General features: G+C 35.6%; 1 protein-coding gene across 2 annotated transcripts in view; it reads right to left on the minus strand.

Moving 5' to 3' along the window:
* LOC118644109 (nuclear receptor coactivator 5-like) overlaps nucleotides 1-23031 on the minus strand; it is a 37637-nt gene extending 14606 nt beyond the window's left edge. For both annotated transcript variants that reach the window (XM_036285702.1, XM_036285703.1), the window contains exons 1-2: nucleotides 22894-23031; nucleotides 18953-19683 (exon numbers count right to left, since the gene is read on the minus strand). In XM_036285702.1, the coding sequence (XP_036141595.1) occupies nucleotides 18953-19210 (258 nt within the window). In that variant the 5' untranslated portion in view covers nucleotides 19211-19683; nucleotides 22894-23031. The remainder of the gene's footprint in view (nucleotides 1-18952; nucleotides 19684-22893) is intronic.
* Nucleotides 23032-25831: the final 2800 nt, after the last annotated feature.

Genomic DNA, 25831 nt, shown 5'->3' on the forward strand with positions numbered 1-25831 from the left:
AGCTCATGAATTTGCGCCTGGCTACATGTCGGCGCGACGGCCTTAAAAATTCCCAGTGTTCGTTTATGGCCGGCTAATTAGATTTTTATCTTCATTAACGGCTCATCCGGCAAATCCAGTCCCGTGAATCGCCGCGATTCACGCGTCGCTCGCGCTATGTGTACTGAATGTCTCTGACGATCGACCCGCGTCAGCGCGTTCTATGTGACGAGTATATACGTCGTCCGCCCGACGAAACCATTCGACCTTGAAATGCGAACACGAAATGCGATATCACACGCTGGGTTTCCAATTTAGAGAAAAGGCTACGATTACGTTGAGCTCTCTGTTGCGTTTCTTTTATTATCCGTCGTGCTCGCGGTCTGCGCACACGCTGTAACAGCATTTGTCAACGCATAAAAGAGGGATGCGCATGAAACGCCACATTCCACATTCCGTATTTCAGCGGAGAATATTTCGTATATTTCGCGATTAATATCCCCCTGGACTATAAACACAAAACGGGCGGCAAATGAGAACCAGTTATCCCCCTTTCGTTCCTTCGCAGTCACTCCGTTTCAAATCTCGAATAATGCGATCGAAACGAGTGAGAAGAGAGAGAAAAATAAGTAGATGCGCGAAATATATTTTATGACTGCTTAAAAGAAATCCAATTTTCGATCGTTCCGTTTACCGATCGCATGATTTATGTCGCGCGACGGTGTGTTAAAATTTTGCGCGTAGTACCTCGTAATTAATTCGCATCAAAAACGTAGACGATCGTATTTTACCATTGAGCCTTACAAGCAAAGTATATTTTATAAAAAGCTATGATATATTGCAGACATGACCATTTATGTTAATTTACTTCGACAGTTTATGCCAGTTCACGTAGCACTCCGTAGCCAGCTGAGTTTTTGACAAAGTACAAGGCAATCATCCATCTAATCCGCAAATTTTCTCGAATAAAAGAAGTGAAAGTATAATACAAATACGTTTTTATTAAGAGGTGAAAGTACAATACTAATTCTCAGAAAAGATTTTCGAAGTTGCCTTTACATTTTAAATAAAATCCAAATGGCATCGAGTGTTGAAGAAAAGGAATTTAAAAGTTAGTTTTAGTATTGAAAAAAAACTTTAATCAATTTATAAAATTAAAAGGAGATTACTTTAAAGAGGGCTATATATTTTCTCTTAAAATTTTCTTACAGATTTGTTAAAATTTTATATAGTGATTTATAAACTCAATGTAAATTAAGTTTATTTAAACAATTTTATAAGATTGTAATCATAATTCGATAAAAACTTTTACTTTTATTTCTCACATTTCTGCCAACAAATTTTAACAAGCGTGATAATATCACGAGTGACAACATGATTGATCGTATACCGATAGTTTGGCAACAATTTTGCAGGCTAATTTTCCAGTTCGATGATAATAATTTGTCGAAAATGCAAGCAGTTAAAGTTAATATTATACTAATGTTAAGACATTGTTTTAGTATTGTAGAGAAATTAAAAAAATCAGGCGTAAAGTTTCTTGTCGTATAATCGTCGACATCCCGCGGGCATCCACGTAGATTAGCCGATATCGTGTAAATCACCCGCGGAAACGTCCATAAAACGTTAAATCTCTCTTCCGTACGCTACGTTGCGTACGAGCGACTAAACAAGATGAAACCTGCGGGATGATTTTGCGACCGAAGGTGCGGTTGCCTGGTTTTACGACCTTCGTTTAATTTCTGCACGCGTTTTACTAGCAAGGGATCCAATACGACGTCGTTGCCGTCACCGAAGGGAGCCTAAAGACAAGTCACGAGCTTTTCAAAATTTTGGAATCCGATTAAGTTTCGCGTCTAGCATATCTTGTAACTTTTATTATGGCTCATGAAAAGCTGGAAGACGAGAGAATTTTATTATCGGCTAAAAATAGGTTTTTATGAATAAGAATACGTGAAATACAACGTAACTGGAAGACGTATGCAATGTATGAACTCTCAATTCAAATAACTAATTTCCATACATAAAATGTGTAGAAAGACTATATAATTAAAATATAATTAAACCATTAAGATGTGGTAAAACAAATATTGATTTTAAAATTAAGAAATGTGTATTAACATTTCAATTATTAAAAAATTTATGGTAATAAGTTTATTTAAAAAAATATTCTTCTATTTAACTTTTCTCTCAAATTCTGTACTTGATACAGTTTTTCTTTGATCTCGAAATTAAAAAAAAATGACATGTATTTCAATTTAGAAATGAAGATTTAGTTTCATTTTCATCCTGCTGTTTGTCCTCTCAAATATTACTCTCTAGTGTAAGCCTTTTTTTACAAAACTATTTGAGACCAAGGCACCCTCATCACACGCTTCCATCATTCCATCTGACTTTCAACATCAACGTTGTCAGCTCTGTCCAAACGAGTACATTACGAGATCGGTGCGAACGACTCCAAAACTGTCACGTAGCCTGAGTAAGGGGATTAAGAAGAGAAGGAGAGGGACGGGGGACAGGTGCGTCGTGAAACGATCTTAAGTTATTCATGAATTCGTTTAATCGGTTTCTGCGCGTACCGGGCTAGCTCGTTTTCTAAGTTTTTATCGCGCGGCGCGCGGCCAAGTCCGGTAATCAATGTTAATTCGTAGAAATCTATACCGGTAACAAGGACCATAAATTCTTTATTAGCCGAGAGCACTGAGACCTTCTTTTTTCAGTATTGTCTCTTCGTTACTCTTGCCATGTTTCCTTCGTTTTCTGCCTCGTAAGTGCTCGCAATGTTGCTTCCCCAGCGACGGTCACGGTGTCTCCGAGAAAGCTTGAGATTTATACGTTGAATTCCGCAATGTACAGGTTTACCCGTGTTACGAATTTTCGAGGCGTGGACAAGCTATTTATCTTCCGAGATAAAATTGATTTGCCCGTGAAATTATGACTGCCTAAATTTTACATAGAAAACAATGCAGCGATATTGACTTTTGCTTATGCCCCATATTGGACAAGTTACTTTTTATAATTTCTTATTGTCTTTCTCTCTTTCTTTCTCTTTTACAGTCTTACGTAAATGGCTGATAATATCAACTATTTACAACGATTAATAAAATTATCTGATAATAATAATAATAATAATTTTTCTTAAATAATAATTCTTTTAAATTCAAATTTGCATTTATATTAACTGAAAGCTATGTGTATTCTTTCGCGATTAAGCGACTTTATGCTTCGATCTGAAATCGCCGGTTTTGATATAAATGTATTCAATATAGACTTCTTGAGATTGTGAGAATCATGACAGTGGAAGAAAGCTAGGTCATTCGCAGAAAGATCAGGGAGTTTATTTTAGTATCCTGAATTAATATAATTGTAAATTAATTTTATTCAATTAAAGCTAGATCTTTGTGATAATGTTTCTTGTGTGATTTTATGTATACATTTTTTATATATTTCATCAAACTGCGCGTCGAATAAATTTTCTGTCTTATATCATAGTTATAAGTAAAATAATAATAATAAAAAATTGATTATCAATTTTTAATATCGCGATATTAAATTGATATTACTATTTTTGTTCAATATATTACTGTATAATAACTTTGTGATAATGTGAGAAACTATTCGAATCTCCGACATGAATGCGGATAATACAATGCTGTTTGTAAGATAGATGGCAAAGAGAAGACAATGAAGCGGCCCACGCACTGGACTAGTGATCAGAAAAGCAACTGCATAGGAAGGGCACCGGATGATAATCGAGACCGAAGGAACCAAATTCAATTCGTCGGCATTTGGCCGAATTCCATTAATTCCAGCGAGAACTTGGTTACCGGTTTTCGAAGACTCTGGGTCGAACGCGATGGGGCGAGCTTGCGAGTGCAATCTGCCATCTGAACGGCCCGAAGGGGCGAGTCCGCCCGCTCTTGTCCTGACCTACGCCAATATCCCGCTAAGATGTAGGGGTTATACATGGGAATATTCGACCCGCAATCGATGGGAGGGCTCGGCATCTTCGGGACGGCGTTTCATTCCATCAAAATACTTATGGGCACTTCATTGTGTACACTTCTTATTTTCATTGCTATATGCAAATGTGTTTTTTTTTTTACAGATACCCACGCGCATATGTTAAAACGTACATTTATTTGTTTAAGTATGAACCTTGCGTCGTATTTTTCTTTCGGAAAAGTCCACGAACCTTGATAAGAAGTCATTCGCTATTTCAATTGCGATCGAGATTGATATGTCTCGCTGGTGATTTCAATCTGGTATCAATATTTGAAACGCGCGCGACAGAGTGCCTGTTGTTATAGATAACGATGACTGATTAAAAACATTCAGAAGAGATTTCAATATATGTAGATTTGTAAAATAGTTTATATATGCATGTTTATTAGTAAGCAATAAATGAAGAAGCTATAAACCAATACATATTATATTATATTAAAATAAAAACGATGACGTGACAGGATCAACATCCGCACAAACAGATTTATTTTATTTTTACATTAATATTCAATATGATTAATATTTAATTGTGCTTTTATTAGCACAACTTCCTGGCTATATTAAAATAATAAAACTTGCAAATCTTAATTATATACGAACAAAGGACCGTGGAACAATCCTTTTCATTACCCAAAAACTTAGCAGTTGATAAAAAAAAGAAGTGAAAATGGAAGGTCGTCAACAATTAATCACAGAGCCTTCATGCCCTAATTTACCAGCGCAGCTTGTTTCCTGGAAAGGGATATCTATCCACTTGACAGCCTTCTGCGTGCAAAGTGCAGCTGCGACGCAGGTTAGTATGCTCCACCCATAATTGTTAATTATTCGCCGGGTTCCTGTATGCACGAGGAAGGTAGGATCGCGATAGTGCAAGGAAGATAGGCGTTGTCGGTGCCCGAAATTGGTTGGTGACTAGCCGACGATGCGAATAGCTTGCGAGCAATTTGGCGGCCTATAACGAAGGGCCTGCGAAAACAAAGGCTCGTCGTCATCCCAATTGTTGCATTATTCATGCGTTTCTAGCAAGAAGCGGTCGTAAGCCAGCCCTCGAGACTTTTACTCTCTTCCATTGCCTTTCGGAGAGCCACCGCCTCGCGCGTTTCTCTCCGGTTCCACACCGCCCTTCGAAATCCATTTTGTTCCCCTTAAGCGTCTTAGACGCAACATTAGTGTGCCGCCAGGAGTGTAATGCTGCCCGAGCGACCTCGATTACTAAGAAATCAAGGGATTCTCACTAATGCAACTCTGTTGTTTAGGTACCTAATAGGTCAACAGGATCTCGGAATATTAATGATAAGCCATAGCTCTTCACAAATAAATTTGACTAAATTTATGAAATAATCATATAAAGTAATATATATTTTTGAGAGGTATATAATTATGTTATATATAATATATATAATGTAGCCACTCTCAAACTTTGAATCAGTGAAATCTCACTGATTTGCAGTTCTGTATTTATAATTATAATATTTAATAATTATTCACTGTCTTTCGGTAATTCGAATTAAAAGGAAAATTTTTTTTGACCAAAATCAGTGTATTATTGTTGAAAGATGGTGTATATTACTGAGTATATATAACTATAAGTATGGCACTGAAATCAGACTACTGTTCACTGTCATTCAGTTAATAATACACTGATTCCGATTTGGAGAGCAAAGTCAAATAGTCAGCTGTATCATCATGTCAGCCATGTGAGGAAATCTATACGAGAAAATCAATACTAAAGAGGTTGTCAATTGGCCAACAAGTCTGAATGAGGTCGGTGTATCTGATGGACGTATTGCCAATGGCTCGGTTTATCATGTTAATAACATAGACAGTCGAGACTTTTGTTTTCTAACTAAAAAGTCGTTAAGGTTTCTTTTTTAATATTCTCTTTTGTTTTACGTGTGTTATAAATAAATAAAATTCGATGTACAATAGATGTAATAATGATATAGAAAAGACATTTATATGTATATACAGAACAAACCGCGCCTTTGAACTGTATATCTAAAACATTCCCTAATAGCTGTCAAAGCGAATATTAAATATGCAATGTTACTGACATTGACATTCTCATTTCCATTATTTTTTTTTCTTCGGCACAAGACAATAGATAGTTTAAAACATTTTTTTAATATCCGTATGAATTATCTTAATAAAATGTCATAATACGATTAGGTTTTTCTAATGCCGTTCTTAAATGACTTTGAAGATCTTTCGTCATTAATGTTAGGTAATCATATTCTGGGTCCGCGAGTAAATCAGATGGAGAGCGATCGGTCAAGATGTATCCTATGATAAGTATCCATTTAGAACATGGGAAGGATTCGTTTTACCATCACGATTGACGCAATTTCTGAAGGATCGGTCGTCCGTATACTTGCCGCGTAAGCGTAATGAATATCAAGACTGCGAAAATGCGCGGCGAAATACACGCACCGAGAGGGTTGCCTTCGCTACTTAGCGTTCATACGTAAATACCTATAAATTACTGAGAAAACGGCCGCAGTATAGCGCAATGACCTACTACTAACGCGGCCACGTATGTTCGCCATTGCGTCGTACATTGCCCGCCAGAAAGATCAGTAAACTTGTTAATGTTGACACAATCGATTTCCTTAACGAATCATAAATGTGTTGCATGCCAAACACTAATCTATTTTCAGATCTCGAATGTCATTATACATTGTGCATCATTTGCATTCATTTTTATCTTGATTCTTTCCTTTCGTTATTAATCAAAACCTATTATAAAATTTTGTTTTGGTATTTATTACATCACATATTGTGAAAGAATAAAATAAAATTTTTCTATATTTATCTTTAATATAGTCATAGTGTTAAACTCAGAATTTTATTATCGTACTATTACCTGTTAACTGTTTAAAATTTAAAACTATATAATCAATAAACTAATTAAGTAATCTCTAATTATTATTTTTATATGTATTGTCATATCTTGTAAATGTCATAAATCAAATACTAACAAAATGTGTATTTTATAGATAGAAAATATCTCAAAGTTTCATAAAAGACTTTAAATAACATATTATATACGTTATTAGGATATTTATTGTAAAAATAGAAATAAAATAAAAATGGAAAATAAATATCTAAAACTCTTATAAAAATATATAAAAGTAAAAATTGGATAAATAAAATTAAAAAAACGCGCCTTCTTATCCCAAAATACCTCCTCGTCTCATTTCCATGTTCGTTATATTTAAAATGTCAAGAAACCTGTTCATATTAATACCGTACCAGGTACCTATTTTAGTGTAAAATTTTATAAAGGATCCAAGTACAGTAAATATATTCAAATAAAAGAAAAAGTGGCAGGAGAAAGGTTTTCCTCTAAAGAAGAGAGGTCAGTTTTCATAAATCCCCTGTCATTTGCTTAACATTAAACCCTGAATACCTGAAAGAACGAATCGTATATGTACTGCATAGGTAGGGTACAAACTGGTACTACAACTTAGTAAGTTTTTCGTCTCCCACTATGTTTTTCTCTCTTTCTTTCTCTCTCCTCTCATCCCTTCTTAATCTACCATTCTCCTTGCACTACCCTACTTATTTTTATACCTGTGGAGCATCAGGCAGAGAGATACGCATTAAATCCAAGTCGAGCGTTCTCATCAGGATCTCTACGACGCGAAATAATATTCAACAGCCTGACGGGATACACTGCGTTATTTTACATAAGAATCCCAAACCAACTTTATCTTTGTGACTGCCAATCTAGCCGCAAATCTTGAAAGGTCTTGGAAACGTACTAATTTATTGTTCGTTAGATTTTCTATTATTTTAATTTTAGCACTTTGCAAAGAAAACTTAAAAAAAAATTGAAACAATTTTATAACTTTACAAAATGCCAAGTAAAAATTTCTTAAATTTTCTCTTAAAATTTTTCTTGCAAATAAAGTATATAAATTAAAAAAAAATAAAGGTATATTACTTTTACAAAACAAGTAAGTCACTATATACTCTAAATTTACTTACAAATTGTTTTACAATATATAAGGTTCGTTTTTGGTAGCTGCACTGCTGTACTGAGGAAAAAAATATTTTTTCTCATTCTAATTTATTGCACCAGTACAGCAGTGCAGCAACAAAGAACATGACTATAATTTACAAGTTTTCATACAAATTTTAAGGTCATATAGAAAGTTAGAAATTCCAGAATTTTTTACAACAACTAAGTAATTCTAAACTCTCTTACAAATTATATAATAATAATTATATAAAAATTACATATAAAAAATATTATCTTAATGATTTATACAACGTTGGATATAATTATATATTAAAATATATTTAATTACATATGCTGCTATTTAGTTATACTTACTGTACAAAATTAAAAAATATTATGCAAATAATGTGACAAAAAATCAATAATTAATGATTTATAATCTAATAACAGGTAAACGGAAATTCTTTCCAATGAAACGTGACGATGTTATTTATAACTGGTACCTTATCTTTGGTACGGGTCATCTAGACAGGAAATTATTATGAGCACTTAAAAGACATACAAATACAGTAAAAAGTTTCTTCGTTAAAATTAATATGCATATATGTATAACCGGCTTGTAATACGCACACGCGTATTCATTGAATTGCAAAGTAATATCCAAATTATAATTCCAAAAATTATTGCTTACATTTTTATTCATCATTGCGCGTGATAAAGTCATAAATTTACAAAAATTTATTCAATTATTTATTTAGCTGGAAGTATATTTAATAAAGATATTTTGCTTATTTTAATAAGAATTTTACAACATAATTATTAATAGATTTTATTATGTTTACTATACTTTTTGTACTGTTACTAATAGATAATAAAATTATTTTTTTAACATAAATTTATATCTTTTAATATATTTAATAACCAAATTTGTAATTAAATATCTAATGAGAAAAGGAGAGAGGGGAAACGAGAAAAAGAGAATAAAAGCAGAAACAAAGCAGAAAAAGATGGAAAAAGATATTATTTTCAAAGTTTCTTTTTTTTTTTAACTTTTACTTAAGAAATACTATTCAAAAACAAAGTGGTATATCAATATTAGCGATCGATCCTTTACATAAGAATATATAAAATGTAAGTTAATATACCACATGAAAAACTTGATTTGTCCATTTCCTGAATACATTTATAATAAAAGTACACACACAAACATACACACAAGCGTTCGTTATTACTATCAGCGACAGTTCATCGATCTGCAAAGCCACGTGCCTCAGAAGAAACAAGAACAGCAATTCAACCGATATGCGCGATGTGCGTTTAATCCTCTTAAAGGGCGGATAAAGATGCAAAGAACCTCTGATCGCCTGCGAAAGCGGAGAAAGAAGAACGTTGCGAACTTCCATGGTATTAACTTATTACGTAACACGCTTTGCTCGCGAACAAGACAACTCCAGCAGTTAATGACCGAGCTAACGACCCCGACGCACCTTGCGCCCCCGTCTGCTTATCGCGCCACGAAACCTCCTCATCGCGCTGTCGACCGAAGCGCTTCCCCATCAAGCTAAGCTGCGATCGTGCCACCTCCTCGCGTGCTTCACGCGACTCTTCTCCGCGAATACAATATTCGATCCTCCTCGTGAATCTTTCCAATTAAGCGGAGCCCGATCAGGTGCATGAAGCATAAGAGGGATGCACGCCTCGCTCGTTTACTTGTGCTCGTGCTCGCACTCGTGCCCGTGCTCGTGTTCCGTCTACTTGGCCAAAAGATATGACGCGATTATAAGGGAGGGCCCAAGGCCTTAAGAAATACCTTCGTGTTCTTCTTCTCTTTCGCCCTTTGCTCCATTTCATTCTTTTTTAATTCATATCGTTCAGTGTGTTTTCTCTTTCATTGTTCACCTTGCACGTCCTCTCTAATGCAATCCAGCGACACTCGCGTCATTGTGTTCCAAGAAGAATAATAATTCTGCAATTTCGGAGGCACGCGGCCCACCAAAGGCTTTTTCTCGCAGCTAATTCCGCAGGTGTACCGGACGAGACGGCATCAGCCGCCGCCACCGTCGTTATCCTCGACGGCACAGCGACGACGTTTTACGCGAGACTTAAAACGGTCTCTCGTCAGTTTTTTGTGGACGGTAGGGTTGGCTTGAAGTTGCCCAACACGATACACAAGTAATATAATAACGCATTTTGGGAAAACATTTTGCGTTGAAATTGAGAAAAGGATGAAATAAGAGTAACAATAATAGAATAATGTATATTCAATTACTTACATCACATTAATTACTAAGCACCTCTTACCAAAGTGTATATATTTCATTTCATGTAATAAAATAAAAATAAAATAAACCTAAAGCTATACAAAACTTTATTTAAAAAAATTATGATGTGATGACATGCCAGTTAGTTACAAATAAATAACATTTTCTATATTATTACATTCCTCAATCCCATCGCTAGCTGGCTGGTGTAGCGCATAATGCGTATGCGTGCACACGATGCATGTGTGTGTCTACTACCCCGGGTAGTAGAAAAAAGAATGGCTTAAGCGTGTGTGGAGGAAGAATAGAAAAGGAATGTCTAACAAAGTCTAGATGCATTTTCTCTTTTCGTTCCCCCTGTGGGTTCGGATTCAAAATAACAAAGGCACCGAGTAAAACCCTAAATAAAGCTCTAGGGGTCTTACTTTGAAAATAATGCTTCTTTCCAGTCACTTCTTTATTCTTTTATTGCGCTTGTATTTTTTTGCAACTCGTTCTTTTTTATCATCAAATGATGCGTTTACTGTGCAATACAGAATGTCACTGGAAGGCCTGCAATATCCAAACTGCATAATAACTACATAAGCATAGCACAAGACCATTTAAGCATTTTATGTAAATCGACCTAGACTTTATGCTAGCTGATATCCCATGCTATGCTATTTTAGTTTCTGGGGCATCCTGCATATTGCTTTGTAATATATTGTTTTGCTCAATCTGTTTAATTAATTATAACACTATGCATTTCAATATATTTAATACAAAAGTCGCCATTTTTTTCTACATATTATTTTTTATTAACCCTCCGTGAGGTGTGCAGCACCCCAAACAATTTTCGATTATAATTCACGCGCTCTAAAACTTTAGATTCAGCGCTAATTTTGACTATTATATTTGCTTACTCTCACTATTTTAATTATCGGGACATTTTTAAACTTTAATAATGTATCAATACCAGTCAAAAGTTAAAAAATGCAAAGTAATTATAATAAAACCCCAAAAATGTTAGTGGGGTGTGACACACCCCATGTAACAAACCAACTTGTTACAAATCCGAAATGTCACACGGAGGGTTAATTATATTTTACTTGCGCAAAGATAACACAAGATAAAAAGTTAATTTACTTATTGATTAAACAATTAAAATTCAAGAATATATATTGAACAATTGATGTCTGATTAATTCAAAAGTGTAACCTCTACAAAAATATGTTAGTAAGTCAGTTCCGCGTTGCGCTGATTCAATCGGTTCTATTTATTGATGCATATTATCGGCCAAAACGCTCTGCGTATCGAAAGTATTAAAGATTAAAATAGAAAGATTAAATTAGAAATATTTCTCAGTGGAATTTGTACAAGCCGACTTGTGTGAAGCGATACTCACTTTCTCATCATTTACACACTGGTAATCCCGGAATCTATAAGCGCAAACAAGCCGTCAATTAAATCATGCGTAAAAGTGGATAGAACGATAAAAAGACGAGTTACTTGAAGAGAATTCGAGATTTGAAATAAAAAAGATCTTATATCTCGCTTTAATTGGTCCCGTTAAATTTCTATTTAACTAACATGCATCCTTAAGTCTAATGGTCCATCACGTATTCTCGTACAAGTATTTCGAGAAAGACCAGAACTATGTCAAACGTTTTAGCCGTTGAATATATGTGATAAATAATAAGTAATCGTACTATTTCTCTCTCCACAGTTTATGGCCATTGTTTTTTATTTTATTTTGTAAATCGTTTATAACGGAAGACGTTCCGCTTTAGTAGGTGCATCACGCACTCGAAGTATCGGATCAGAATGCAACTACGAATTCCAAATCAGAACTCATGGTCATAGACGGTAGGGAAATGGGTATGACACGATCGAAGATCGATACATGAATAGTGGCTTGGTCCTTATTGGCTATGCGCCAACGAGTACTCGGATGCCACGTCGCACCTTAATGGTACAGATTGCCTCATAATGTTTAATAAAATACGAGATATTCGTGTTTTGAACATGGTATAAGTATTATGTATTAAAACTAAACTCTTTGCAAGATGAAAACCTGTTTCTCACGTAATACGCTTTTATATTTTCATACTTAAATATTAATTATTGTCGATATTCAGATATCCTATTGCAAATGAAAAATTAATATCGTAAATATGTATGATATAATTACAGAAGGCAACTTGAAGAAAAAAACACAGTAATAAAAATTTGTGTGTTAAATTGATTGTTTAATTCTTGCAATTCGCTCAATCTCCGTCGGTCGCCGCGAACTCTTCACTCGCAAAACAGTTCTATCATTTAAAATAAAATACGACACGAACACGGTTCAGAACAATAAGTATTTAATTACCAAAGGCATTAAGATACCATACATTATACGAGATTCTCAGGGTTCGCAGATAGCCGGGAGGCCCATTCTGTTGATATCCTTGCAATACACTGGCAGCGGCCTATTAACAATAATTTCGACTCGGCTTAAGAGACATGGTTAGTGGAATCTATTCTCGGTAGAAGAAAACGACGCGACGGGGGAAGACAGATGGAAAGAAGGAAGGAAGGAAGAGAACGCCCGTGCAAACCCGTTTGGCCATTTAGCAGTCCCCGACTGCTGAGGTAGACTCGGTCCAGAAAGAACGAGACGCGCTCACAGGCAAAAATTCAGCCCTTTTGCTCCTGCCGGTTTGTACACTGACCTATATTCGTTGGAACCGGGTCCGCAGACCTAAAACAGCTACAGAGACCCAATACCCTGAAGAACTCTCTTCGCGAGACGCCGAAAGACCACCTCGACCCTTTCATCCATCTCTCCATCGATTCGCACTTGTCGACAGTGTTTTTCGGATAGATGCATGTAGGTTCCTCATGCATTTCGGTACCTGTATTATTTCAAGGCTTTCAAGTATATTTTTCTTATAAAAATGTTTACTTTTTCATAAGTACTTACTTAGTGATTTCAAAATCAATACTGTTTAAGATTATAAGATAATAATATACACGGAGAAAAAAGTAATTAATTCAACAACATGTGTAGTTGCGGACTGCCAACTACAGATATACTTAATACAACAATATATGCTATTGCAATATCAACATTGTACTTGCATTAACAGAAAATATTATTGTATTGAGTATATCTGTAGTTGGCAGCCCGCAACTAGACATTTTATTGGGTCAATTACTTTTTTCTCCTGTGTATGATGTGCACTGTAATCCCTATTCTTCATATTTATCACAATGAAAAATAAATAAGAACAAAAATAATATAACGTTTGAATGTTTTATATAATACTTTTTGGATTACTTTACGTCAAAATAAAAATAAAAAACAAATATTCTCTATTAAAGAATATATGTAAAGGAAATATTATCTAATAGTATTAAAATGTTATGTTATTTTTGCTTCTGTTTAGTTTCCTATTTTATAATTATATATTTATGCAAGTTTAATGCAGATAATAACTCAAGATATTATCTGCATGAAACTTACGCAAATAAATAATCATAAAATCATCATTGGATTAATAATAAATCATATATAATTATCAATGTAATTATTTTCTTAACGAATAATTCATTCTATAATAGATTACTTGTATTTCTCTTTTATAGAGAATATTTGTTTTTCATGTTTATTTTGACGTGATATTTAATGTTTCCAAAGAAAGTATTATCATACATACAAACCTATGTTACTTTTGCTCTTATTTAATTTTCCCATTACAATAAGCATTAAGAATAAGAATTACAATGCTAATACACACGTCATATATAATTTTTTAAATAAATGTAAACATGAATAAATGATCGATTGTTTTACTTCCGCTAGAGTAACAAACATAGTAAGTGGTCCGATTCTTTAAAATCTCCGGCACGCAGTATGTACATGTTTCGAGGCAGTGAAGCTATTACGAGAGTAATAACTTGCCTTTTCGCATGCAGATCAAGAGATATTAATTGCGTGTGGTAGCAGTAACAACGCTCTACTTTCAAGTTACACGTGCGCGCATTGCGGCAATTAGATGTTAATACTAACGCAACCTTACGTCAATCGAAATTTTCCATTACAGATTTCCTCGTCGTCATCCACCAATCCAGTTTATACGTCTTACTATCAAATTATATAATCTAGTATAGGATAAGTATGTATTTCCAATTAATGCAGATAAATGCATTTTTTACTTCAAATAATGCAATGTGTAATTGATCTGAAATACAGAGGCCAGCAAAGTGCGCTCTGTATCGTTATAAAACTATTTATACAACAAATTTGGTATAACTACTTGTAATTATATTATCTCTATTTTTCAAGTTTATCTGAATTTTTACATAATAGAAGATCTTTAATGTGTACGATATCTCACAGTAAGAATATGCAATATAAATATCTTTTAAACAAATTCTTTACCTCGTCTAATATGCACCTTAAATCTCTTTTAAATATATCATTCAATATCTAAAGCCGTTTCAGTTTGTTATTTATATAGGCTCAGAAATGTCCAATATAAACCAGCTTTATAAAGTTTTTGGAAGGGGACAGTATTAGGTAGAAGGGTCATCGATTCGATTTCCATTCGCTGCAATGCAGCACATGTGACGCATAGTTACACACTGGCATCACTACACATACATACCAGCGATGTAGATGTACCGAAAATTTTGAAAACATACACCCGGCACTCCCGGCGATATGATTTCCCAGGAAAGTTACGAGCCCTCGTTCCCTTTTCGAGAAATGCTGCAACGCAATTTTCATTCTCGAGTGATATGCTTATTAATTTTGACGTATTAAATGTGGCATACAATTACAGTAATTTGGAAAAGAAGGATCGATTGTACGTACGATTACAAACAACGACGATCAGAGTCGTTCATTACGCGCTCGCGATCCTATTTATGTCCCATATACGATAATCGTATCATACTCGGTAACTACATAGTTGCTAATGTAATGTCTATGCGGCCGGTATTTGCATAATTACGGACGATTACGAAGCGTATAAGATTCCTGAATGCGCAATCGGTGTGAGTGAACGGTGTAATGATAAATGCGCATGATGAATGCGAACACGCCCGTGCCCGTTACCTAACAATATTGATTAAAGGAACGACTCCTAGAATCTGACTCGGAGACGGTCATGAACGAGAGGCGTTGCTGCAGTTCGACAAGCAGATGCAACGTTATGTTTCAATAAAATGATCAAGGAGAGTGGACTCCGGCCATCTCTGCGATAAGATTTTCTACTACGTCCGCGAAACATTATTTATAGATGTGAAGGATATATATCTTAAGAACATGTTGATTCTGCATAGTAGTATTTTTCAATAAAAACGTGCAACATCGGTCATTACAACGTAATGCTAAGCAAAGAATGAAAATAGAATAAGAAAAGAATCCGATTTATTCAATAATTAAAATTTTAATATAAGAATAAAATCTGCAGCGTCAATTACTCGACTTTAGAAAACATATCAATTTTTGTAACGCCTCTTTTGCAATTTCGATCCTTGAAGGTGAACACATCCGGAATAAATTAAAAATCTGTCAGTAAAAGTGCACCAACGTTAGAGAGCCTGAGAGAAATCAAATTGTCCTACATTCTCGATCTGACTTCGACAAATCGAACGATGTGAAATAAATTCTCGCGATAGTCGAATTATCCGTGTGAATGGACGTGCAATAGCACGATCACATAAAGATATATATCAGTGTAATTACGAACATTAGATTCAACGTGACGACTCGTTCCGCGAGCCACGAAGAAATTAGTCAACCTTGCAACGAGACAAGCCTCGTTGCTCAAGCAGCAACAATTTCGATGTTCGTACACAGGCTCGCGAATGAATATATGAATAATAAAAGTATTTTCTAACATCAAGAACTGTTAAAATCGCAATGTATAATTATGTTACAGTGCAGTCACCTATACGATATTGGATCTATTAGTAATCAAAGAGTCATTTATCATTAATACTTGCACATCAGTAAAAATTTAACAAATAGCACTTAGGACTTCTATATTGCATTACACTTGAGCAAACTAATACAACGGAATCGTTGTCGTAAGGGACAGAATGGCCTAGTTTTGCGAGTCGTGCGTCACACTCGCTCGCGATGAAAAAGCGTCCTCCGAGAGGGCAGACTCCATTTTCCACCTTGTCATCTCTGCCATCTCACCCTTCGGCTATGCAAGGTTTCCCATCCCTCTCATTAGCTCTGACCCTCGAGAAGCGAACAGTAGGGAGGAACGTCGTGATGAATACAGCTACAAATGAGAGGACTCCGCGGACGCGACACCGGAGAATTCGCCATGAAAGATGTAAGAGCGTTAAATGAAGAGTATCAGCACCGATTATCGAGAATCTTATCGAAGATATCAAAGAAAGCCTAAAGCGAGTACTGTCATCAAAGATCCCTCATTCTCGGTATCAAAGTCTCACACCCTTGCCTTATGCCGTACAGTTTCGTCCTGTGACACGCTTGACCTCCTTTCGAGTTTAAAGGAAACTTCGTACAGAAGCCAGCTCTGCGCAAACAAGATTGTTTACGACTAAGTGATCTATGAACTATCGAACAGAGGAATGGCAGGAATAGTACATTCTCTCCGAGGCATTCTACATAAACTTATCTAAATGGTAGTTAGATTTAATCTCCATGCTTTTATAAACTAATATAAATTAAATATAAATTATTTAACTAATAATTCTTCATATAAATAATGCTTTTGTTTTGCGCTTTGACAACAATTGTTTTTCCATGTAGTCAAAATCTCATGTCAATAAACTTCGTTAAGGTAATCATGTTGTCTATCATTTCTTAATTACATCGACAATTTCTGTTCATTAGAGGATATAATTATGATTTATAATTCCTTTTCATATACTCTACGTACCACTATAATAATTTAAGCATGTTATTAAAGGTAAGTTCATCCTAATAGTAGTTGTTAAAATAAACGTAAGCAAGAATGTACACTCTGCTTTAAGAAATAAAAGTAACACCGACTTACAGAACACCACCCGGGAATAGAGCGATTCCGATTTTATTGTCTGATCGCATAAAGCAATCTCGACCGAGACACGGGCATAAAAGTTTGCGATAGTAATATCAAAGAGCACGTGTTTCTTTGTGATGAAGCGAGTCATGGCACGATTATATGGAATTCCAGAATTAATATACACGCGCACGTGGTAGCGGTATCGCGTAGTTCGCAATAAATAGTTACTGCAGATCGTAACGATGATATTAATCAATGGTTACGTTAATTTGAATTTATTGCTCGATAAGAAAACACGGCGCATACAATCGCAGGCAGATCTCCGTATATAGCGAGATATAGATTTATACTCAAATATAAAATACGAGTGCTGAGAGCACATCCGCATGAAGCGTAATATTGTGCAATACGCGCACGCTATGACTACTACAAAGGTTTGTCCATTAACGAGAATACCAGAGAATCCGAGCCAAACGATCAACTGCTAAATTTCTCGTCAATTTATTATCAGTGAGCTATAATGTATGCATTAGCTCTATCGAACTCTCCCACTTAGCTAAATAATCATCATTCAAACGTGAAACATACCTACATAGATATATGCGCAATATTACAGCATTAATATTAACATAAAATGCAATTAATTTTAATTTCGAGTTCCTAGCAAGTTCGAAGATACTTTCAGGCATGTAAGTAATAACATAATTAAATAACTAAACTTGTACTTAGAAACTCAGTTTTACTCAGTTTTGTATAAACTGTAATATTTTGCTATAAGCATGCGAATGAGAATTATTACACAAACACATATTTTGCAAAAAAATGTCCCATATCAAAATATCCTGATTGTACCAGATTAGTCACATTGGGTCGGTAAATAGATGTTAACAAAGTGAGAGAGAGTGCAAGTATATTATCGCATAGAGAAACTAATATGCACAGCGAAAACTGCCTACGATATAAATTTCGATAGGATTGAAACTTTTACTGATGATCCAAATTCGCAACTATTCCTCGTTCGGAGTAACGTAAACGAAAGGAGAGAGAGGATAACGCTATACAAATAGCTGTTCGAGTTTTAAGCGGGCTCGCGGGAGCAAGTTTTTAATAGAAACGACCGCGCTTTCCTTATACAACGATGCAGTTGCAAGATATAATGCCGCCGAGAAAAGGACACCCGTTATCACCCTGCGCAACGCTCTATTTTGCGGATGACAAGGCGCGTTTTAAAGTTATAATTATCTCGAATTTACGTTGTACTTACTTTGTGCAAATTATTTTTTTAATATTTAATATTAAACACAAGATTACCTACATCTCAATTTTATAAATAACATAAATATATCTGAATAGTTTACGCATTAAAAAAGTATATTATCTCTTTATTTAAAAACTATAATTATATAATTAAAAATATATATTAAAGACATTTCAATAATTGCATAATTAAAATATAAAAGTTTAATACACGTATATCTTTATTACTTCTTTCAGTTTAATAAGAAATTTTAACGTAATTTCACTATTGATAGAGAACTTTTCTTTCTCAAAGCTTTCAAATATATAATTATGTTCAAATTTATATATACGCGCGTATGCATATAAATGCCTTGTTATAAACAAAATCGCTCAGTTTAAAGTTCTATTTTTATTTCGTCTATTTTTGTTCAATATACTGAACAGTAGATATGTTCTATTGGATGAAAGTAACTGACCCATTGCCCCGTAGAAAAAGAGTTACGACTCACCGGGTTGTTGGTTCGCTCAAGGTTCGCTGAGGTGGATGCAGCGGTAGGACGATGATCGTATTCTTCCGCGTAGTCGTCCCGATATGTCCTGCCAGAGACGGGTCCCTCTCTGAGTCCCTGACTGTCCCTTTCGTCGAGGGACGTATCTCGGAAGTCCCTGAAATCCCTAAGGTCGCGCAAGTCCCGAAAATCACTGTGGTATCCCTCTTGGTAGTCACGGCTCACGTGGTCTCGTTCGCTTCGAAGCTGCCTCGACATCGCCGTCGGCTCCTCTTCCTCTGAGTCGGGCAGCAGCTGCTCGACTCCACCGCCACCTCCGCCACCCCCAGCACCACCTCCGCGTCGGGCGGGATGACGCCGGAGGTCACACCATCCTACCTCCTCCTCCGCCCTACCGGCGATTTCGCCACGGGACAGCCGAGCCGTGCTTGTTGCCCTCACGACCGATCTGCCTCTGACCTCCTGCCCCCGCGGCCCTCCGGGGGGCTCCACCACATCACAATCAAAGGCTATCCCTCCCGGAGCTCTCACGACCTAACTCTTCCGTATCCACCACTCGTTTTCGGCTTTTCCTTGTTCTTAATCCGCTTGTGATTCGCGTTTTGTAAATTATGCGTATCCCCACTTTTAATACTGTAAATATCACGTAAAATGCCTTTGATGCCTTGTCTTGCCAGCTGATCTCGGGAAAGAGATGTGTCGGTAGAGTTGACAAAATTACTATCTGCAAACTAACAAAAAAGAAAACGATTTAATATTAACTGTAATTAGACTGTTGGTTAACATTAATTTATTTTCTTTCAACCACGGTTTATCTAACACTATAAAATATTCGACAAGAATATTGTTCAAGTTATTACTTAGAGTAAAAATTTAATGTCCATATTCACAAGTAATTTAAATTAAAATGTGAAAACATTTTACTAAAATCTGCTTTTCAAAATTATTTTAAAGCAAAAATTAAGATTAAATTTTTCAAAAGAACGACAATCCAAGACATAAAAAATCGTCTTTACATTCAGTAGAAAGAAGAAAATAGCATCAGATTGGCATCAGAAATAACAGATCACAATTGGCCGATGTAAATCCAATCAAGAACAAAATATGAATATGTATTGAGTTAAAATGAAACAAATAATTCAACGGATTCGTTGTATATGGAGATCTTTATTCCGAGAATGCATTGTCAATTTAGTAGAAAATAATCCTAAGAGACAATTATCGATAAGAAAAGCAGCAAGATGACTTATTAATATGAAAGCATCATAGTATATATCAATGATATAATATGTGCGTACGTATTAATTTACTATTCTATCTTTAATCAGTTTCTTATAAAGTAAGACACCATCTTTCTACCAATTAAGTAATATATACATAATTTTTTATTTTATTTTATTAGTTTCAAAATTATTCTAATTATACTCTTTTGTAAGATAAAATATAAATTATATATATTAAAAAATTGTATTAATTATATAAGTCGGATCTCGAACAAGTGTAAGAAACTGAAACAATAATCATAATATTGAATATTACTTTTTAGATGACTGTCAATGCATAATTACTTACGACGAAATTACATAATACAGTAGGATAAAATCTTATCATTTTGTTTCTTTGCTAATGGATATAAGAATGTTTAACCAATGGAATAATAGATTATTTCGAGCACATCAAGTGTAAAATTGCAGGAAAATTGAACAACCAGTTTTAATGGCACTTCAATGAATAAGTCACAAGACTAACGCGTTTCCTTCTCTCATGTAAGAACTTCTGTCATGCAGAGTGACGTTAAGTAAATACTTATTCTGAACAAAGTAAAATTCAACAATTTTGAATAATATTATTATAAGTTATCTCATAGTTCAGTCAAGCTTTTACTTTTCTTACAAATATGTATTTTTACTTGATATTATAATGGCAATTACTACATATTTAAATAATGTCATATTTCTAATTAGTTTTGCCAAAGTATAGAAATTATTCATTATTCGTGGTTTTCATTAACAGAAATTATTCAGTTTCATTTCGTCATTGTTGTTTAAACAAGCAGAAAATTGATGGTATACCATTAATTTATCTACAAATTATTCAATTATTTAAATAAGACCGCAACATATAAATAGTATCGCAACGTGTATGATGGGGTGTCCCCTCGATTGTTCTCGATTAGTGGCACGTGCGTCGAATGTATTATCGCTAACAATCGGTAATATACTAGATTTTATATATTGCAATCGTCTGTCGTTCTCCAATGTTACATTTGTGTTATGCACAAAGAAAGTCACACAATCCCTCGCTTATAGTAAATTTAATTTTACAGCACGACGCACGTAATTCAATTTTTCCGAATCAAACGATCTTTCGTAAACGCGACACGTGCTCTCTTTATCATATCGCGCCGTCGCGCGTATTATTTGCCCGATGGTCTTCGATAGTTTACTTCCTTTTCGTTCGCCCGGTTTGTTTACTCGCGAAACTCTGTTTACCCCGCGATTCAATTCTCGTGGTATTAACAGCATTACGAACGGAAATATCAATAACGGCGTTTTGAATTTATTCAAGCGAAACGATTGTTTATAATAAATGCGGTGCATTCATTATCTCATTAATTATCTTACCGTTAGTTATTTTGTGCGGTTAAACAAAATTTAACTCGTTCCTTAAGAAGCTATGTATTTTATCTGAAATAACGATGACAGTATTTGATATCAGGTTATATTTGGAGACGTGAAACGATATAATTGTGTAAATATAATTCCGAGAGAAGCTCGAGAAGTCGAGGAAAATTGGAATTACTGATCGAGGAAATAACGCTTTAGTGTTAACGCGGGAGATGCATCTTCCAGCGATGGTTTCTCAAGCGAATATTAAAGTAGACGTTCTCATAGAGTCCTCGTACTCAGCGGCGCGGCATTGTCATCATGACGATCGTTACAGAGATAACGAGGTCGACCTAGCGTCGTCAAATCATTCGTTCGTTAATTAATGGCACCATCAACGGAAGGCGTTGTCCCTAGACTATCGTTACACGTGAATGATTGATTTCTCTTTGCCAAGGTCAAACACGTAATTCGCCGAATATACGATGCTAATAATTTTCCCGATCGTTACACCGCCAACAGTTTATTTGAACACATTTCTTCCTCATAAATATTTACAATTGTAAATAACGAGGAAACAAACGTAGATATATATCTATTACCATTAAATTCAAAATAAATTGTTTCTGTCAAAAGTTTAAGAGCATTGAATAAAAAGTTGACAAGCAACAACAAACACTTGACAAACGTCTTCGGAAGTGGCCTTATTGTGGAAAATCCCTCGATAAGAAGAATATTCATAAAACACTTAACACCGGATGACAATGGGGTAAAGCAGGCCATTGATATGCCATTAATCAATTTGCGTGAGAGTATACGTGGCTCAAGAGGAGAATCCGATGCGTAAGATCCTCTGTCACGGTTCACGGGATAGAGAGGGTGGTGACGAGGCTCGCCTAAGGTGGGGTGAGTTGAAGTTAGGTCACGCCGCAGACCGCGAATGTAGGGCTGTGGGTCGCGCCCGGTCGAGCTCAGCTGCGCCGCGCGACCCGAAGAAGGGGTTGCAGCTCGCCTGCGATCAGACGAGCGCGGCGCGCTACTTCCGTCCACTCTCCACTGCGTGCACCAGGGAAATCGTCGCGCCGTTGTGCGTGCGTGCCAGTGGAAAGCGCCGGCAAATGGTCAGACGGGCGACACGGCGGGCCGTCCACAACATCGCGCTATACGTGTCATCAGCGTCGTGGTCGGCATGCCACTCTCACGCGGGGGAGTCTGGACCAACCACATCATGGTCCGCGATGGTTGTATCGCTTAAATTTTTGGACGCGACCTTGCAAGTTCTCTCTTCCTCGTTGGCGTTTCTCGAGAACGGAAACCGTATCCTCAGAAACTTACGGGACTCTCTTTGGTGAACGTAACGTTTCCCTCGACGCGTTCTTCTCCGGGGAGACTTGGAGCACACCACTCGTGGAGCTGTCACTTTCGCGCGCGCGGATGTCACCTCGACGTTTACGATTCGGAACTCGAACGGGACTCTCGCGGGGGAGTTAGTGGGGAGCTTCACCGGTCACGGACGCGAGCAGCCGGGAGAATTTTCGCGCGGAACGTTCGAGGTCGACGTAGTGGTCACTACGTCGAAACGACGGCTAGCTCTTAAACGCGGCTCGCACCACCTCGATCACCCTCGGTAGACTACGGCCCCTATCGTCTTGGCTCGGCTCGCAACACCATGACGTCACACGGACAGACGAAAACCCCGGCGGACTGAGTTATCGATCGCGTGCGCTGGCGCAGCCGAGGCTTCGCGCCGCGACGCTCGGATAATCGGAGGCAGACACGGGACACGTGGCTGCAACTCCGAGAGATGACAGTTTCGAACTTGAAGCTTGTACAGGTGATTCCCGGCTGTGAAAAAACCATCGGAATCTCACTCCGTAACAAAATGACGTGTCCTCCATTTGACAGATGTTTATATATATGTATATTATATAAATATATAAAGTATTAAATTAAAGTATTTTACATTAGCGATATACGTTAAATCTGTTATCTTATAACGATGAGTCACTCGACGATATTTTATGTAAGCACAGGTATCGTTGTATAACTCACTGATATTGCATGAAAGTTTTCACTCGCCGATACTTCACACCGGAATGATCACAATCATTGTCCTTTAAGAGTACAATTGCTATTACTTGCAACATAATAAAAATATGTTAGAATCAATTCATAATTTGTATATTTAAAGACGTGAAATAATAATGCCATTGTTCGTCACACAATTGGCAGTACACAGTTATAGAGCTTTTCATTCTTAAAATATCCATATATTGTCATGTATACCTGTCGATATTCCGATACTTGATTATTCCAATATGAAATTCATTTTATCGCAGTGTCGACGTTATTACAGCGGCAAGATGATTTTTCATTAATCTGTTAATTCTTTATTCTCGCTAAACTTAAATGGCTTTAAAAAAATCGTAATAAATAATAAACATAATCAAGAGATGAATAACAGTGAAGCTAAAATGACATTAAATCATACGTTTCATTGACAATATTAAGTAATGGGGTTCCATTAAACAACGCAATAATTCTTAAGAATTTCAAACTAAGAAAAGAATTAATTAATTTTCAATTAAGTTAATGTATATACTCGTTGTCGTAGTTCGCACAATTCTATTCAGAAAGCAAGTATCGGATACGTGGCTTCGTTTTCCCTGAAGCTATCGCACTACCTGTCAATTCGACATTTCTTCGTTTTGAAGCTCTTGTTTTGAAATTCACATTATCATGTTTCTCTCGCAGCACTTTATAAACTGCACGCCACACATTCCAATTATAATATTTCTCTAAAATGTTTCCGTTAATTAGCAATAATTAAATATCGTACGCAATTAAAATGTAGTGCACTGTCATCGTGTTATTATACAATGTAATTAAAAAGTTGTGAGATTCTATTGCAGTACAGTCGGTACTGTATCAGTACTCTGTAACGCAATCTGTGTAACAGAAAATAGAGAAAAAATCAAATTTAAATAAATTATAAAAATAGAATTTACTTAAATTTAAAAAATCTAAGGAAGCAATATATAAACTAAAAATAATAAAATATTTAAATTATTTTCGTTGTGTTAATAATGGAATGATTATATATTCCTACTAAGAAGATTCCATATGATGTTAATTGATGTGTACAATGAAAGAAAATCAATCTCACTTGAAACACAATCGCAACATCTGCTAAAGCAACTTCAATTTTATAATTCTGCGATTGTGCGAAATTGTAAATACCGACATCTAACGGAGGGAAAAGGAAGTAAAATGAAAGGAGTAGAAAATGAAATAAGTGCGACACTTTTCCGTACATCGGCGCAACTTTCCTCTACAATCTCTCTTGCCGTTACCTTCAGCGATAACGCCGATATCTGAGAATGTCTCCGGTTAGTCACCACCTCTTGGTAAGCTTGCAGTCGCGAATTGTATTCCGGGGGGTGTCTTCAACGCAGGATATCGATCGCATGATACCGTTAAGGGTGGCAATGAGAAGTACTTGCATTAGTATGCTGTTGGCATTATATGCTGACGACTGCATTTAGAACGTACGTCAGCAGCAAAATGTTCGAGAGACACAAAAAATTATGTTGTCCTAATTATAATCTACAGATATCTTCTTCAGATTAAAAATATCTATTTTATGCAATTCACAGAAATCTTTGTATAATACTACATTTATGAAAATTATAATAAATATTACAATCAAATTTGAATATTATAAATTTTTGAATATTATAATCAAATAGTTAAGAATAGAAAATGTCGGATATAAATTAGCTTCAATTATACATGTATAATAGAAAAGATAAATACACAGCGTTGTTGAAATTTGAAACACACACACACACACACACACACACACACACACACACACACACACACACACACACACACACACACACACACACACACACACACACACACACACACACACATCATGCATTATGCATACAATATGCGCGCGCGCACGTGTGTATGTATATGTGTAAAGTTTGTACATATATATAATTAACAATTTCTATATTTCTACAGTTTCTATACAATCAATATACGTTTTAAATAATAAAAAAAAAGATATATATAAGAAATATATAAGAAAACGTTATTCCTCACATAGCGTAGGACACAAAATTTGATATACATTCAGAGTAAAAAATATTTAATCTTTATATTTGTTCAATATTGAACGACAAGAATTTGCTAAATTAACTATTATATAAAAATTCAATTCAAGGATTAATAATAATACTAAAACATACATTGAGAAAAA

This window comes from Monomorium pharaonis, chromosome 4 (genome assembly GCF_013373865.1).
Source record: "Monomorium pharaonis isolate MP-MQ-018 chromosome 4, ASM1337386v2, whole genome shotgun sequence".
NCBI lineage: Eukaryota > Metazoa > Arthropoda > Insecta > Hymenoptera > Formicidae > Monomorium > Monomorium pharaonis.